Raw genomic sequence first — 16131 nt, forward strand, 5'->3', positions numbered from 1 at the left:
ACATTTTCAAAAAGTACAGTAAGTCACTTAAAGGTAATTTCTGAGGCAGAAAAAAAGCCATAGCTTCTTACTCACCACATTTTCTTTATCACAATAGGAGCTGAAGTAACTTGAAATAATTGCAGCATACTGAACAAGTACTTTGTTGATAGTCTAGAATAGGAGGAGACTCTTTTAAATGGTGAATTTCATAATGTAAACCAAAAATAATAAAAGAAGAGGTTTGTATAAATGATAGGTTTTACAGGTGTTTACACACATACTATATAATATTTTTTAGATATAATATAAACAATCCTGTGAGCACATTTTCAAATCCCTGTACAGCAGATGTGGGTAGTTCCTAATGTAAAGCAATCTTCAATAGCAGAGATAATTTAATTTTAGCACTACTGTTTTTGAGAAGCACAGAGAACTCTACTCCTTGCAATGTACTACATAATTAATGGAACAGTAGCAAGCTCAAAAAATCTTCCAGGGTGACAATACATGGACTAGAAATATAATGGAAATATAAGACAAAAGGAGCACTGTTCAAAGCCTGGCAATATGACTTACCTTACAATAATCATGTAAATAAGAACTGCGCAAATGGAGAATTGTTGCAATGGAAGAACAGAATTAAATGTAAATGTGAACTTTTCTAAAGCCAGCAGGACCATAATGGAAATTCAGAACTTGTAAGGAAATATAACTATTCAAATAAAAAGCTGGCAGAGCTGAGTTTATCAAGCAGCAGGTGAATAACTACCTCCTCAGGACTTCAAACAAAAATACCTTATTGGCACACCTTGAACTTTTCCTTCACTTGCACCGCCTAATTAGCTAATTGCATTTCAATGAATGGCTCCATTAATGGAACTGCAATCAGTTCTTAGCAAGATAACAACTGATGCATACATATATGCATAAAACACAAAAATGTGAAATCTCAGAGAGGATAGAATTTCTCAAACTGGTAAACCATTTTGACAAAGTAGACAAAACCCAGCTTTAAGCCACAGACAGTATGTCTTTCTGAGGATTCCAATCAGATAGAAAACACTGATTCTAAAAAGCATTGGAATCACTCAGCTTTTAAGTACATGGCAACGCAGTGTCAGTCTCTCTGAGGCTTAGTTGAGATGCATTGACTTTAATTTACCTTTGCAAATCTTCTCATTAAATGAGATAGTGCTTCTGGATTAGGACACTCCAATTTCTTAATAATCTCAAAGCTTTGATTGAGCTGTGTGAAGACATCCACCACCGAACAAGAGAAGAGGGCATGATCTGATGTTTGCTGAAACTAGAGAGAAACATCCAAATGTTAATATTTGTTCAGAGATCAAATTGATTCTTTTGATTTTGATTCATTAATTCTTATACTTGAAATTCCTCCTAAAGTCATAAAAAGGAATAAAGAAAAAAGAAAAGTCTCTCTGGTAATACTAAGAAATGTGGCTTTGCACTTTTGTGATACTTTTGAACCTCTTAAAAATAAAACCAGAATTTTCATTCATGACATCATTATCACATCATAGGTTAATGAAATGATACCATAGAATAAATTCTGTGGGGATTTAGGCAGAGAGAATTAGAGGGAATTAGAACAAGAATTTCTCTACAAGGTGTCTTCCAAAAGCTTTTAGTTCCTGAAGTCTAAGAAGGATGTCGTGGGACCAAATATACTTCTAGTTTTGTAATAATATGCATCTTAATACTTTATTTTTTCTCTTCTTTAAAAGTTAAAAGCTCACCCCATCTTTTTTGTCTCTTTCTAGTGCTCCATGAAGAAATTCCATTGAGACATCCTCATTTTCATCCAGCCACTGAATGACAAATGGTTCAAACCACCTGAAAATAGAAGCAATGTAAAGTAGGTAGATTTCATAAAGATCCCAAGAGGAGAGATGTCATACTACCCAGAAGTTTGGCACTTTCTGTTTTCATATCTCTTCTAATTGCTAAAGTTTCCAACAACCCTGGAAATTGTTTGTCACCAAATTTTTTGTCATCAATTTTTTTTTTTTTGTCACCAAAATGCTGCAGCTACCAAAAGGCTTTTCAGGCTTCAGTTTCCCAATACTCTCAACTGGTGTACCCTGGTGATGGAAAAGAAGCAGTAGCCAATTCTCTACAGTGAAGCATGAATCTTCTATCAATATTGGCTCTTTAGTAACATTTATTTTTTTATTTGTATATGAAAGAACTTGAGTATAACTTTGTTTTTTGTAAAAAATCACTCTGTTTTCTTTTTCTTTTTCTTTTATTTTCTTTAATTTATTTTTTTTTTTTTTTAAGTAATGACAGGCCTCAAACCATCTAAGCAAACCAGCAGACTTGCAGAAGATTAAGGATAGCTCATATACAAGGACATATATATTTATGAATATATTTATTGCAGGGAGACAGGTGAAAACTAAACCAAGTGTTAACCCAATCCAGTAAGAATAATTTCAGTAGTATATCCCATTAGCATTACAGCTTTATCCAAATTTGGTTATAAAACAAATGCAGGGAACCTGCAGCTAATAGTGCTTCCGTTCCCACACCTCATACCTTCCTCAGACATTTTCTGACCAAAGCATTTTGTCATCTCTGAAGACCAGGAGTTACAACAAGAAACCTATGAAATAGCCAATTGCACATTTAACACCTGCACTAGTTCACTTGAAAGAATGAAGAATTAAAGACAAGGAAGTGCAAAAAGCACTTGCTAGTGCCACACATCTTGAGATCTTGCACAAAGCTGAGCATAAATATTTGACCAAAATAAACGTTGCACAAGCCCAGGCTCCGGGAAGCCTTCCCGAAACACCACTTACAGAGAGTATTCAGGCACTGCATCCTTGAAAGCAGAGAGATCTCGCACATATTCATTATAAAACCATTTCACTTTGAAGTGCAAATTCATATAATCTGTGCTTTTGCATAATCGCTGCTTTTCATGTTCTGTAATAGAAGGAGTGGAAATAAAAGCACTTAATAGCATTCTAACAGTAAATAACATTCTTGTGCCTCAGTGCACCGGTGACATAATAATACAGGACTTGCATTTTAAAGCATAATTGGTTTGATTTTTCTAGAGGTAGTAATACCCACCGTTTCAATTTTCAGGATCTGAGTACCCTTAGCAAAAACAAAACAAACCGAAGACCAAACCACAAATTAGGCTTCTCCCCTGTCTTCACTGCAGTGAGAAAAACCCATAAATTTGCTGATTTCCTGTTCTTTATATCCTTCTTTGGCTGTTAGAAAATGGTTAAGAAGCTTTTGAGTGCCAAGCTAGAAAAGACAACCATAGCTGTATAGTAGCCAGAGGAAGTAACAGCTATAAATGCCAGTCCTACATGAATCTGTGGAACCTGTATTCATCAGAGCTAAGAAAAAGGAAGAGGAGAATACTCCATAGCTCTACAGCCATCTGATTTATGGCACAAGTAAAAAGGATTGTTTAATAAAGTGTTTTTGATATTTTTCAAATGGACTTCATTGTCTCAGTGTCCTGTTTTCACGTACTGAATATACAGGTGGAAGTAGGTGACAGAAGTCATGGAGCCACCTGTAACCACTTTCTTCATTTTTGAAGTCTAATTTAATTTGTTTGGAACAAATGCCCATCTTTCTTCCACAATTTTGATCCTTGTTTTAGCTTGTATACTATGCTCTGCATTGCTTACCCAGCCACTGCAGACCTGGACAACTCTACCCTTCTCTCCCCTCAGCTAACAGTCACTTTATCCGTGCTCAAATCTTTCATTTCCTTCTCCCTCAGCCTGAAACCAAGGATCCACAAGTTTTGGGCAGAATAATCATACCTTTGCTGCTCACAGCTTCCTAAAATCTCCACAGATGTCATCTGTTTGAAGTATCATATCACTTGCCCATTCTTCCCTAAGCAAAACAGTAATTTCTTTTCCCAGGTCCCTTAAAAAATGACCTAATACAGGTGCTCAGCGGGAATGATGTTCTTGTGTAAATACTATGTATTAAGAACTTACCAATTTCAAACCTTCTTTTTGCTCCTTACTTCTGCTTGCTTTGCAACACAGCTTTAGATAAATCTGATATATTTGGATGGGTACCTAATTTTCTGTAACAGCAGGACTATCCCATCCTCTGTCATACTCTCGAATGTAGCACTGATTCTCTGTCAGTGAAAATGCACCGTGAACGACACATTCTCTGTTTTCAGATCCAGCCAGGTACATTAGAAGGAAATATTTAATTTTATTCTTATGCCAAATCAGCACTCCAGTACTACACCCTGCCATCTGACAAGTGTTTCACATGCATTTTATTATGCAGTGAGTTACTAAGTTTTGTGCAAATCAGCTTATGGAGTGCCCCTGTGGACTTTTATTGCCTTTTTAGCATTGCAGTAGCATTTTCACCTTCACTGCCTTTCCATCACACTCAAGAAAAATCAGTTTCTGTCTAAATACTACATTTATTCATCTTCATGCTACTTGAGAGTACTACAAACTCTCCCCAGCACAGTATCATTGTTACTAGCATAAAACAAGACCACAGAGAAAGGTGTTGCCTTCTCTAATGGTTCTTAGGAATTATTTTTAGGTAGCAGGTTTTTCATAAACCTTTATAGAAAGCTAGATGACAAAACATTTGCTCTATAAAAGGTATTGTTACAAGGTAGACCAGTCTTTCACTGAGTACAATTATGCTATTGCTATGAAATTCACTGCACATCTGCTGCTTAAGTCATTGTTAAAAATCTATTCTAGATTGCATCCCAAAAGAGTGGAATTTCTGAAATGAACAGCACTCTTTTTTTCATTCAAGCTTTGCATAAATGGGTTGTTAGATTATAAAATGTAACTTGAAAATGTTTGCTATAGTATCACAAACCAAGGAAATGCTTATTTCAATTTTAGAAGTGAGCTACTGCCACTAATTGGCAAACTTGTCCAGGAGGGTACAACTTATACATACCATTCACTGATATTTTCTTTTTAAGGTTAAGATTTATAACACATTAAAAATGAGCACAAAAGTAATTCATGAATAATTGAACTTTTTCTGCAGGCTGTTAGGCCTTGTAGAGAATATTTAAAGAGCCTTCCAGGATATTATTTCTAGTTACATATAAGTGAAAAATGCATCCAGAATTCCTGACATTAATTTATGAGAACATCAGCAAACACTTCACAGGACATATGAGGACATTTCGTATCCATGCATTTTACCTCTTCAGGTCATATAAACCAAAGAATGGAGCACACAGGTACCCATGAGTCAGCTGTGACAATTTTAACTGGATAATAGATGGGTTTATCCATGGTAACCATGGATTTTGGTCACAAAGTGCAGCAACATCACTGTAGGTGTTCTGAATCTTGATTAGGACCAATAGATTGCTTCCTTAATTTCTGCAAAACTTGCACAAGCTAATGTAAATGTGAGCCAGCACAGGATACCTGGATGCATTTTGGAGATCTGTTTTCCTGGATGGAAAGCTAGTGCCATGTTTCCCTGTACAGACATACCCATTTTGGGCTTTCTGGAAGACAGATGTTGTAGCTGCACAACAGAACTCTTTTAAAAAAGTCCACTCTTGCTTTGCAAAACTCTTATACTACTGAGTCAGTCTGGAACTAAACCTGCCAGTTGTGTGCAAATGTGCTCTCTGGAGAGATGATGACAGAAATACCTGAATATCCTCACGATGATTCTAGGTAAGGAAATCTCCAGTATAGCAAACCTAATGCTGATATTTTTTTTCATTTTGTGCTGCTCCTTTCCTGACACATTCCTTGTAGTGCAGCATATTTTTATAAGCATCTACTCATCTAATAAGTCTCATAAAGAGGTAATGTTCTGTTCCCATGCTGTATATCACTGCATCATGCATCAGTGAAAAAAATACTGATAAGATTCTTGTGAACAGTAACATCTGGAAACTTTAGTTGTGTGTTTGGGGCACTTCATCTGCTTTTAGGAATTGCAGTTCCAGTAAGTGTAACTTTTTGACATTGTTGATGCCACTTGGGGTTGGGGGGAATATCTCCTTAGGGGTGATGCTGTATCTGGCACATAATTTAATTGCAGGCAGCAGTTCTTTTAGAGAAAAAATTATAAAGAAACATAATAGGAAGGAGTATAATCCAAGTCACTTTCCTCAAAGGCCTTGACCAAACAACAGTACTTTGGAATCATGTTTGATTTTTTGCTTGTTTTTCCAGCAATTCCTGAAGATAGCTGAGATTTTCTTAAAGCAACAAATAAAAGTCATAATGATGACTTACTAGGCAGAAATATCTATATGACACTAAAACCAATGTCATTTAACAAACTGGAATAAAATCCTGTTCACTACAGAATCTTTTTTTCTTTTTGATCTTGAGGTAATAACATTACTCTGAATTTCTATGTAATTTTTGATATGTATTAGTGGCTAAAAAAGGAAAAAAGGGTAATCTAACAACCTTCATAAAAGATGAACATGTTAAATATTCAGATAATCAAACTGATGTTTTGTTCAACTTTGATTTTTCTTATTTGTGTACAAAAACTCTGAACAATTTTTTTCTACAGCAGTTTCCAAGCAAATATTTTTGTAAAAAACATATAGTTAAGGATTCTAATAAGATGATTTTAAAGCATATGTCAAATCTTTATGAGCAAGAGCTTCAAAGAAATTAGTCTGTAAAAATGAACAAATTGACTCCATATACATAAATATATTTCTCTAAAAAGACCACAAACTTGTACAGTTTTCAGGCTTTATAGATAATGTTTCAGGGATTAATAACTACTATAAAGAATATTTGTGTGTAGCAAATTAATTACATCACAACCAGCTGGTTTGACTGACATACATTCTATTGCTCTACAGTTTATTAAACAGAAATGATTGAGACTAAGCATATGGCATTTGTGTTTGGAATAGCTGCAAATTTTCCCATCAAAACTCAGCTGTTATTTTCGACCATTGTAACATAATTCCTTATTATTTCCAATAATTACCTACCAATCTTTCCTGAGACTACCAGCTGCCATCTATTTCTTCCAGAACTGCTGTTTCAGAAAACCTGCTATTTTCAGACTTGCAGTCATATAATTGGGAAGGGTAATTGGGAACACAAAACTGAGCAGAGCTAGAGGAAGGAAAGCTGCAGTAAGGAATGATATGGACGGGGTATGAATTGGAATTCCTCCCTCTGAATCACTGAACATTCATGTTACACTGAATGATGCACCTTTGTTTTAGATAAAAGTAGAAGTTAATGTTCAATGCACCTGATTCCAGTGCAATTTCCCCACAATACAGGGGTGGTTGCTATGCCACAGCCTCTTTTAATGTGGGTATTATGCTTTAATTTAGATTTAATCAATATACCACTGAAAGAAACCTGAAACCTCTGATTGTATGAATGTTAACAATGTACAGGCCACAAATGAAGAAAAAAATTGATTCAAAGTTCATCACTGATTTAGAAGGAAACATTACATTCTACTAGAATCTCATCCCAGGATTCTTGTACTTTGCTAAAGGCAATGGAAGTCACTGGTTATTAACTGAAATAGACAGAAGAACACAACTAATTGATAATTATGTATAATTTACATTGATTTTTATAATGTGAAATACTACTGACCTTTCTGAAAGGGCTCTTTGCGTCAAGATGAATATAATAAACAAAAACTTGAAAAACTTCTGTCATTACTCCCTTTTTGGATTACATATATCTCTAACACTCCCTCCAATTCTCCTTTAAAAATACACGTATTGGATCTTTCACAACAGACTTCTACACAGTCAACCTTTTCTCTGCATTTACTTGGAAATTTTCATCAAAATATCTCTGGACACTTCACAAACATAATGAACTGCACCTGGAACATCTCTGTGGGGTGATGAAGCTGTGCAAATGGGAAATTGAAGAAAAAAAGAGACCAAGTACACTTATTAAGGCAACATGCATAAATTAAGAAAGGCAGTGTAGATCTTCAAAGATTTCTTTACTATGGAGTCATATTTTCTCCCTGGACAAAGGAGCTACTGGAGAGGGTCCAGTGGAGGCCACAGAGATGATGAGGGGTCTGGAGAATCTCTCTTATGAGGAGAGACTTAGGAGGGGACCTGGGCCTGTTTAGTCTGGAGAAGACCCAGGGGGGATCTCATTAATGCATATAAATATCTCCAAGGAGAGTGCCAAGAGGACAGTGCCAGACTCTTGCCAGCCCTAACAACTCTGTGCTTTTGTGACAGAGATCAGGGAAGGAAGACAGACTCTCTTATTCTGAATGGTGAGGAAAATGGATTTGCTGTTCTTTTTCTGTCTTGCCTGCAGTGGAAATGGCTAATCAATCCCTGACTTAATGCAGTGCACTGTAAAAGCTGATGTGACATTGCCCTTTACATTCAATGAGAAGCTCTCAAAGCAAGAGGCCATTTGCTCAGCGCTCTGCTTTGCCTGACATTTCACAGCAGGTGCAGAAGAGTTCAGGGTCACCTGTATGGTGTTGGAAAAGATCTGTACATGCTTCCCTGGGAGAGGGAAATGTCTCATGGGAACTTTAAGGGCATCAAATACCAATTTCATATACTACTTAAGACATGCAAAATGTAAGATCCTGAGGGATGTATGAACCTGCTGCAAACTACCCTATCCTCTACTCTAAACATTGTATTTGCCATTTTTTTACCCACTATGTTACATTGACTAAACATTTCAGATTACTTAAGCAAATTAACTTTGATATCTTATTAACATTACCCAGTTGCTTTTTTTAATTGCTTATTTGTAGTTATTATTACTCCTATTAGTCTCATCAATTAATCACTACTTCCAAAGCCAAACACTTCCACAAAAGTTCCAGAAAAGTGAATGGGTTATCACCAAAAGGGCAATGCAAGATGTGCAGCTTGATTATGTCTAAACTTGCTTGGTTTTGCTTGCTGCCAAGGTAAAAAAAAAAGCCAGGAATACAAGTGAATGAATAAGATCAACCTCAGTATAAATTTCACCCTTCATATCATATCAGACTGAAATTTACATACCGTGATACTAAATAGATAATACTCAAAGAACAAACATTTTGAGATAAAATTCTGCCTTTGGATACACGTCTACTACTGAATACAAAAGGAAATAAGCACTCGCTTCCAATGAGTGAAATAATCTGAACTGTGCTTTTTTACTGTTAGTGGAATTCTTGCTTTGTATATTTATCGACCATGGAATGTGTAAGGAAATAGAAGCTATGAATGAAGCAGAAGAAATAGTCCATCCTGATAAGAGATCTATGGTGATAATTAAAGCCCTGGTTCTGAAGAATATGATTGAAATTTCAAATACTTCACACTGACGTTTCAACATCTATTCAAAGTAATAAAAAAAAAAGAAAGAAACTAAAGTAATGAAAGTAATGAAAGTAATAAAAGAAGAAAAGTAATGCTAATAATATAGGAATTCAATTTATATTGACTAAGCTTTCATAAAACTCTAATACGTATAAAAATTGCAAAACAAAGAGAGAATACATGCCCCATCCTTGGATTGCTCAAACCAGGTTGGATGGGGCCCTGGTCTAGTGGGTGGCATCCCTGCCCATGGCATGGGGGTTGGAACTGGATAATCTTTAAGGTCTCCTTAAACCCACTCCATGTTTTTATAATTTGATAGAATAATGCTTGAATCTGGGGTGGAAAACAGAGTAAAGGTAACAAAGAGCACTTCAATAGCATTGGAACTTAACTACTGAATACTCAGCTTTGCGCCTTCAATGTAATTTCTGTGATGGGTTTCCTCCATTTACTTATTAGTTAATTTTTTAAAAAAAATGTGTCTTTCCTGGTTCTTTGTGCCTCATCACTAGTATGCAAAGTGAGCATAAAACCTTATCAGATAGGCATGCTTGCATTTTACAAGCAATTAGTAGAATGAAGTACAAACCTGGAATAATCTGGCAGGAAGATAAATGCGAGGCAGCACTTAAATAATTACCTGCGTTCTATCTCGTTCTGCCTGCAAAGGCAAAACGAGAGAGGTGTTCTCTAATTCTTACCCAGAAAATTGCACTTAAAACTGACTAAAAGATAATGTGGAAACAAGCAGTTTTAACAGATTTATCCTATTCTCCTGGGGGTGAAGCAGTATCAAGTGTTTAGTTTAGAACTAATGCACTTGCCCATAAGAGGAAATTGACCTCAGGAAAAGACACAAGTGAATCTCCACAAGTGGAACAGTCCTAAAGTAAAGGCTTAGTCTTCAACCTAAGAAAACAGAGACTAGGAGAATAGCTTCTGTGCGAGGAAAGCTTTAAAGTAGTGTCTTTGTAAAAATGGGCAAGATTAAAGATAGCAGAGGTTGCTTGTTATTTTTAATTTTCTTTAACTTCAATAATGTATTCTAGTTGATAAAGAAAGGTATTTCTTTTCCAGAAATCTGTTACTAGTTACTGTTTCTCAATGAAAGTAGCCCAGAATGTAAGGGGATTCATTGTGTGATTAAATCACAGAATGCAGGAAGAGGTGCAGCACGTGAATTCTACTACTGCTGTGTGAGAATTACACAGCTCCACTCTCGAAGAGATAAGGGGAAGAAACCCCTTGAGAAAACAAAAGGATGAAAGTTTTACCCAACCAGCAGATGCATAGCTGCAATGAAATCCTTTATGGTCCTTTAAGGGAGTGTCTGAGGAACAAAGTCACATTTTTGCTTAGAGGTTTTGTTTGTTTGAGGTTTTTATTTTTCTTCCCCAGCCATAAAATTAGTTCAGACAAAAGATTTAAGTCTAGCTTTTGTAAAAACATGAGATGGAATAAAGTACTATCATCTTAGTAGTAAAGAACTGTAATCAAGGACAAGAAGAAAGAAGCAGCAAAATACTTTTCTGGGTTGAGATGCCTATAAACTCTGGAGGAGGTCTTACCTGCCCCTGCTGCTGCAGGTGATATACCAGCTGTATACCCATCCAGCTGAACAGAACACTTCCCCCTTCAACTCACTCATCTGTGCAAATGGCAGGGCCATGTGAGCTATAAATAACCTGTAATTATTAATCAATTCAAGGTTCACTTAAAGCACCATTTACACTCATAACCTATCCATCACAGTCATACTTGTATAACCTGACTAACAAAAAATTGCCTTTGTCACAATTAGGCAACATTTAGGAAAATGTATATACAATTTTTTTACAATAAGTGATTACCTGAGTAAGAGCTAATAGTGTTTAAGAACAAGAGTAACAGTCATTGGTTAGAAAAAGAAGAAATAAGGACAGAGCTATCATTATTAAATATATAGGACAATATACACTGCTAGTATTGAGCAAGAAGTTTAAGACTGGACAATGAAGTCAGGCATTCACTGAGGTACTACATTTTTTCTAGTAAATCTGGCACCATGAATTCACCAAGTCAGACACAGAGAAGCTTGAACTCACTAAGTTTACTGTAGACTTGTACTGCAGTACTACTCATTGTTCTGATGATGGTTCAATGAGTAAAATCCAAGAAAATGTGTTAGAGAACAAGGAAATTATAGATATAACGGTCCCAATTGCAAGGTCGTGCCATACCAGAGATCTCTGAGGTAGTTCCAAGCAAGATGACACATTGCTACAGCACAACATGAAGTCATGAAGAAGTTTTAACTCAGCCACTGGGAGCAGTTTTGTCCACTTCATTTGTCTTAATTACTGGGTCTTATTAACTCCAACAAAATAGTGCCATTTGGCATGGCAATGGTGCTTTTTAGGCAAGCCTAGAGAGCTAGCTTTGCCCTTGACAGGTGGATTCTCATACTTATCAAACTCAGCCCTGCAGGATGTACAGAGTGTACCTGCTGCCACTACCATCCTTGTCTGTTATGGCGAATAAAGAATATTTCTAACTCCCCTTTTCCTCTAATCACAGCAACATTCTATCTTATCTACCAATGGAAGGTTTAACTCCAACTGTAATCTCCTTGACTTTGCCTTTACAGACTCTCTGAGTTGCCATAGAGGACTCTTAATTCCTCAGGTGTCTGAAAAGATAAGCGTGGAATACATTTGTTGAAAAGCGCCCATGCAGAAATGAGACTGACTAAAATAAAAAAGGTTTCATACTCCGATGGTGTTGACATACTGCATTCTTGTGGATGCTGCCTTCTTGTCCTTTACAAAACCTCAGTCTCACCCTCCCTCATCTGTGTAGCCTTCCTCTAAACCAAGACTACATTCCATCTTAAGGGGAACTTTGTACGTTGTAAATTTGGAGTTAAAATAGGCTTGAAATCTACCACCAAATGGCGTGACCTTTCTCTGGGCAGCATTAGCCCTTTTGGCTTTTTCTGTGCTGTCTCTGAGCTCAGCATCAACTTCTGGACCTGCCTGTTCTCTTTCAAATCACTTTATCAGTTTCTGTCATGGAAGAAGTATCTGTCAGAGAAAACAGGAAAATATTTTCTTCTTAAGCATGGAAGACAACAGCAAACCTACATTAAATGCATAAAATGGTGGAATGACTACCTCCTTTTCCTATTTTTGTAAGGCCTTTAGAATCTTACCTCTGCAGGATGGAGACTGTCTATTGCTGTATTTACACAGCAGCCAACCGACTTCTGGTCTGATTCTGGTCTTGACTTCTGGCCACTATCAGAATTAGATTATCATAATAACAGCAATTAGGATGTTCTCTTTCTAACAGACTGGATAGTTTCAGACATTTGATCTGACCTATTCAAAAGTTAGAAAGATCTGAAGGATCTGAAAAAAGACATTTCTGAGGACAAAGAATTAAAAAAAGATACTTTGCAAATGCATGTCTAATTTCAGCTTATTACTCTCTCATCATCTTTTAACCTTTGCATCTTCCTACTTGCAAAGGAAAAGATTTCCTACCATATGAAGTGAGTAAAAAATCATCTGCACTGTTGGTGAAATTCTCTCTCTGTTCTCATTTGTTTGCATCATAAATATGGAACAATAAGGGGATCAGACAGTACAAAAACATTACCATCCTATAAGATCAGATGTTTGTGTAAACTAAATGCCAAACAATCTATAATGTATCATGCAAACCGCTGATGCTTCATGACTAACCTGTAAAGAAGAAAAACACCCCAAAGAGATCAAATCTAATGAAGACAATTCTCAAAGAGAAACATGTAATACCTCCATTCAAAATATATACATGAATATAATCCATTAGACCAGAAAAAAGAAATATAACTGGTGTGAACTCAATTTGTTAAAAGTTTGCCCAGAATTTTTAACACTATGGAAAGGCTAAACATTTTAATTAACTTAAATTGAAAGAAAATTTAGAATGAAATTATGAACTCAATACCAGATTTTAGTACAGTTTTGTTTCCAAGGCATGTCATCTTGGCACAGTGTAGCCCTGATCTTGGCAGCTGTGCAGACCTGAACTGTGCTTTGGGATGTCCTTTCTTCCCTCACCAAAAAACCAAGCTGTTCCCCCAGTGCCAATTTACTGCCTTGGAACTCACAGAGACATGGTTTGCTCTTCTCTAGCCAAAGGCCATGCCATGGCAGCTGCTGTCCCCTCTGACTTCTCCATGTCACAGCAGCAGCTTCCTTGCTGGAGTGTCCTGGCAAGGACCAAGGGGACAAGAAAAGGCAGAGGGTGTGTGGTGCTGGCTGGTGCCCCTCACAGGGCTGCTGGGTTGTTCTACAGGAGGACGTGGGCAGGGGGCACTGCTGGAGAGCAGCAGATCTGCTGTGCACACACCCCCTGAGCAGATCCGGGAGGGATTCAGCTGTACAGAGAGAGGAGAGAGCCTGAACAGCCGTTCTGAACTGCACTCAGGAAAAAGGGAAAAGGAATGGGAAGTGGATGCTCCAGTGTTTGCTGTCTTCTTATTTCCTGAATTTAAGCGGATGGGTGTGGCTGGAAGTGTTTGTGAATGCATAAGGGGGTAAAACCAGAAACAGGATCTTGATGAGCTAATCCAATCTTTTTTATCACATGAGCAATCCTTTTGCAAACAATGCTGGACCAGTTTATTGCTTCTTGATTGGATGCAGAAAGGAATCAACTTTGTAACACAAAAGATGCTGCTTCAGGAGATTAATACTAAATTGGAGTAGGGAGAGATTGCAATCACAGCCCTGGACACTAGGTATGAACAGATGGTAGCCTATGTTAATAACTTGGAAGGCGAGAGTGGCATAGCAGAATGCAATGCATTTTAATGAACTCCATTAAAACCACGAGGACCAACTGTGAACATATTTAAGAGCTTGTTTCTAATCTTATAGAATTTAAAGAAAAAAATAATATAGCCATCAACAACTGAGTTAAACCCAGTTTGCAGAATATCTATGGAAAGAATTAATAATTCAAATCCCAGCAAAGCTGGGTAGAGGATCAGTATACTGATCTATATTTTATGACTAGATTTATTGAGGTTCCTGTTTAAGAACAAAATCATAGAAGGTGACATTGTGTAGATTTATAATAATTTATACTAATTTCAAAATAATAACTTACACTAATCTCAATTTCTTTTAATTATTATTTATATGCAGGAACTGTTTCATTAATGATTCTGGGAGCAGTTTAGAATTCCTAATGCCAACAATGGCATTTCCTCTCCTCAGAAAGTCAGTATCCACAGCAACACAGAAATGAGACCACATTCAGGGACTGGTCTGGAACATAAAAAATCTAATGCCTTCTTCATCTCTCTCTCAGAATAAGGATTAATATTAACATTAATATTTATTTTAAAGTCCTGATTCAGTCCAAACATCTACACTTTATATACTGTATAATTAACTCTTCCTTAAGAGCTCCTTGTTTTATTCTTTACAACCAAGAAACAAACCATGGCATGATCTGAAGCTGCCTTTTGAGTGATCAGTGTGCTCTAATGAACAAAGAGAGTGGGTGATGTTTTGTGAATTATTTCAGTGCAGTGCAGAATGTTTACAGTTCGATGGCTAAAGCACTACAAGCTCTGGGTGCTCAGGGATGTCTGTGTGCAGAGTATAACCCCACACCCAAGATTATGAAATCATGGCAATTGGGGGCTATTAGAAATCCTCAGTAATCTGTGCTGGCTGTAAGGGAATCACAAGGCTGAGTTACAGAACAGCAATCTTCTGATAGCTGTTCCTGACTGACAGCCTCTCCAGATAGGTTGTTTCACTGCTGGAACCAGCAATATGCTTTAATCTAAAACAGTGGCTTTCACTTGGTCTTCATGTTTCTCAGCTCTTGGAAGCTTTTGCCTTCACTGATCACTTTTAAAGGATGATCTCCTGCCTGACATCCCTTCTCAAACTTGTACTTCTGATTCACTCTGACATGACTAAAGAACAGCACTTTGAAACAATAGTTTGAACATCGCTCCTCCTCCCCATATCTAAGATGCCTAACATCTTCTGATGTTGTTGCACATACTTGAATTACCCTCCTTCCTTTCTCCTCTTTTTCCTCTGCTGTGCTTAGGACAGAATAACACAATTAACAAAATAAAGTAACACAACAGCAGATGAACAAAGCAGTTCTTCCATCAATAGCTGTTCTAGCCACTCATCTTTTCTTTCTTTCTCATCATGAAAATCTGCCATGTCATCAAAGCACCACCACACTGATACCATTGCATTAGACATTCTGGAGAGAATAATATAGAAATGTGTCCTCAAATATTAGGGTTTTTTTATCCTTTATGCCCGTTGAACTGCGTTGTTTTTTAAATCTAACCTCATATGTTCTTTCTCATCCTTTGCAGACTTGCTCTGTAATTAGTAGCAGACTTGACTAAAGACAGTGACTTTTATGCCATGTATTTTACTTGGTTTGCTGCAATAATCATCTTTTATTGTGTTTGAAGCCATTAGTTGGAGACAATCTACTATATAGAAAAACCCTGTGTATTTTAACAATGGCTAACCACAATATCTTAAGAGATAAAATGAAACTGCATTTGATTCTGCTGGAACTAGAATGAATACATCCTGCCTTTTGAACACAAAAAGATTTAATTATAAGTGTGTGCTTTCTCCCTAATTTCATTCTGCAAATGTTCCTTATGGGCAAGTTAAAAATTTTCAGCTAGTGAGAGAAATTGGAATGTCTACAGTGCTCTCTAGCAAGCACATGTACATGTGTATCTCTTTGGACACTGAAGATTTTTATCAGATCTTAGAAACAACATCTCAAGT

General features: G+C 36.7%; 1 protein-coding gene across 9 annotated transcripts in view; it reads right to left on the reverse strand.

Moving 5' to 3' along the window:
- Positions 1-16131, reverse strand: part of UNC13C (unc-13 homolog C) — a 179196-nt gene that overhangs the window by 33410 nt on the left and 129655 nt on the right. For all 9 annotated transcript variants that reach the window (XM_083870705.1, XM_083870706.1, XM_083870702.1 and 6 more), the window contains 4 exons: positions 2808-2934; positions 1740-1836; positions 1145-1288; positions 76-153 (listed from right to left, as the gene is read on the reverse strand). In XM_083870705.1, the coding sequence (XP_083726831.1) occupies positions 76-153; positions 1145-1288; positions 1740-1836; positions 2808-2934 (446 nt within the window). The remainder of the gene's footprint in view (positions 1-75; positions 154-1144; positions 1289-1739; positions 1837-2807; positions 2935-16131) is intronic.

This window comes from Zosterops lateralis, assembly GCF_965231275.1.
Source record: "Zosterops lateralis genome assembly, chromosome: 13".
NCBI lineage: Eukaryota > Metazoa > Chordata > Aves > Passeriformes > Zosteropidae > Zosterops > Zosterops lateralis.